Here is a 1337-nt window from a genome sequence, read left to right as displayed (position 1 = left end):
AATAAATTCCAAAAATGGGTGCAATTGAAGATGACAATTACTAATCTATGCATACGACTGAATTAATGAAATAGATTGTAACAATCCAAGGCCAGCAAGCAATTCAGCGCCTAATTTTTTTTCCTGCATGCATGTTGCAAAATACTGGTTTAGTAGACATTTTTAACTGCTTCCTTATATAGTGGCTGAGCGGATATCAATTAGTGTAGCAAAATGAATATTGCCAATATATTAAGCAGTGAACAAATTTTCATTGAAACATACACAAACACATCTCTTGATGAGAAGGCAGAATGGAACTTTTTGATGCGCCAAAATGATAGTACATACATAGATGTGCAACCAACATCGTCGGGTCATTGTGACCTCTCTAGCTAGAATTCCTAGTTGTGCACACACACATAATTACATATTAATACAACTCAATTTGCAATCCGGCTTGCAATAGAGTTCTACAGAGAATTTATCTAATCCACGAACAGGATCAGCATATATCATTTAACAACAAGAAGAAAAGGGAGGAAAAGTATAAATATATAGAGCTGTATGTGCAGATGCTATAAGACGAAAGCACCTAGGGCAGGAGAGCGCTGACCGTGTGGAAGTGGAACGCATTGCCTCTTGAGCAACTCCGGCGGGCCTTGCTCCGCCGTCGCCGCTCGCCCCCTCTTCACTCCGGCGATGTCGACACCGAACAGCCTAACGACGCGGACTTGTTCTCCTTTGGCAGTCTCCACCACTGGCAGCGGCGACGCCGATTTGCCGCTGTTGACGGTCGTATTCTTCTTGCAGTCGATGAAGAGCTGCTTCTCCTGGCCGTACGCCGAGCACGAGAAGATGATGGAGTCGCCGGCAGCGAGGCCCTTCTCCCGGACGAAGCGACTCCAGCCCTTTGTGAGCACGTAGCTCTGGCTGCTGTTCCAATACGAGTACCGGAACCTCCACACCTTCCCCTCACCGTCCTCAAAGTTGAGCAGCACGCCGTTGCCGGTGGTGGTCGTCCTCTCCGGGGTGCGCTTCAGAGGGAAGTGCTTCTCGGCGTGTTGCTTCGGCACCACGAGGCGATTGAGCTTGCCGACATCGCTTGGGGTCACGGCCTTCTCGAAGAGGGGCTCCCGCGCCCACGATGGCGTCGGCTGCGCGCGCGCCCCCATGCCGCGGCCGCGTCGCAGACCCTGGCGGAGCTCGTCGGCGTAGGTGTGCTTCCGGAGCATGTCGACGATCTCGGCCTTGGAGTGCGCCCCCAGGAAGGCGAGCTCCGCCTCCGCGGCCGCGCACGGGAAGTTGGTGGCGGCATCGCGGCCGCGGTACCTGAGCGCGGCTACGTCGTAGGCGCG

General features: G+C 52.8%; 1 protein-coding gene across 1 annotated transcript; it reads right to left on the bottom strand.

Moving 5' to 3' along the window:
• Positions 1-242: 242 nt before the first annotated feature.
• Positions 243-1331, bottom strand: LOC123064648 (AP2/ERF and B3 domain-containing protein Os01g0141000-like). Its single transcript, XM_044488085.1, has one exon. It carries the CDS (start codon positions 1212-1214, stop codon positions 558-560), a length of 657 nt encoding a protein of 218 aa, XP_044344020.1. The 5' UTR covers positions 1215-1331; the 3' UTR covers positions 243-557.
• Positions 1332-1337: the final 6 nt, after the last annotated feature.

The sequence above is a fragment of the Triticum aestivum genome, chromosome 3B, assembly GCF_018294505.1.
Source record: "Triticum aestivum cultivar Chinese Spring chromosome 3B, IWGSC CS RefSeq v2.1, whole genome shotgun sequence".
Taxonomy (NCBI): domain Eukaryota; kingdom Viridiplantae; phylum Streptophyta; class Magnoliopsida; order Poales; family Poaceae; genus Triticum; species Triticum aestivum.
Note: the sequence above shows the minus strand (reverse complement) of the source record. Positions and strands in the feature narration are given on the sequence as shown.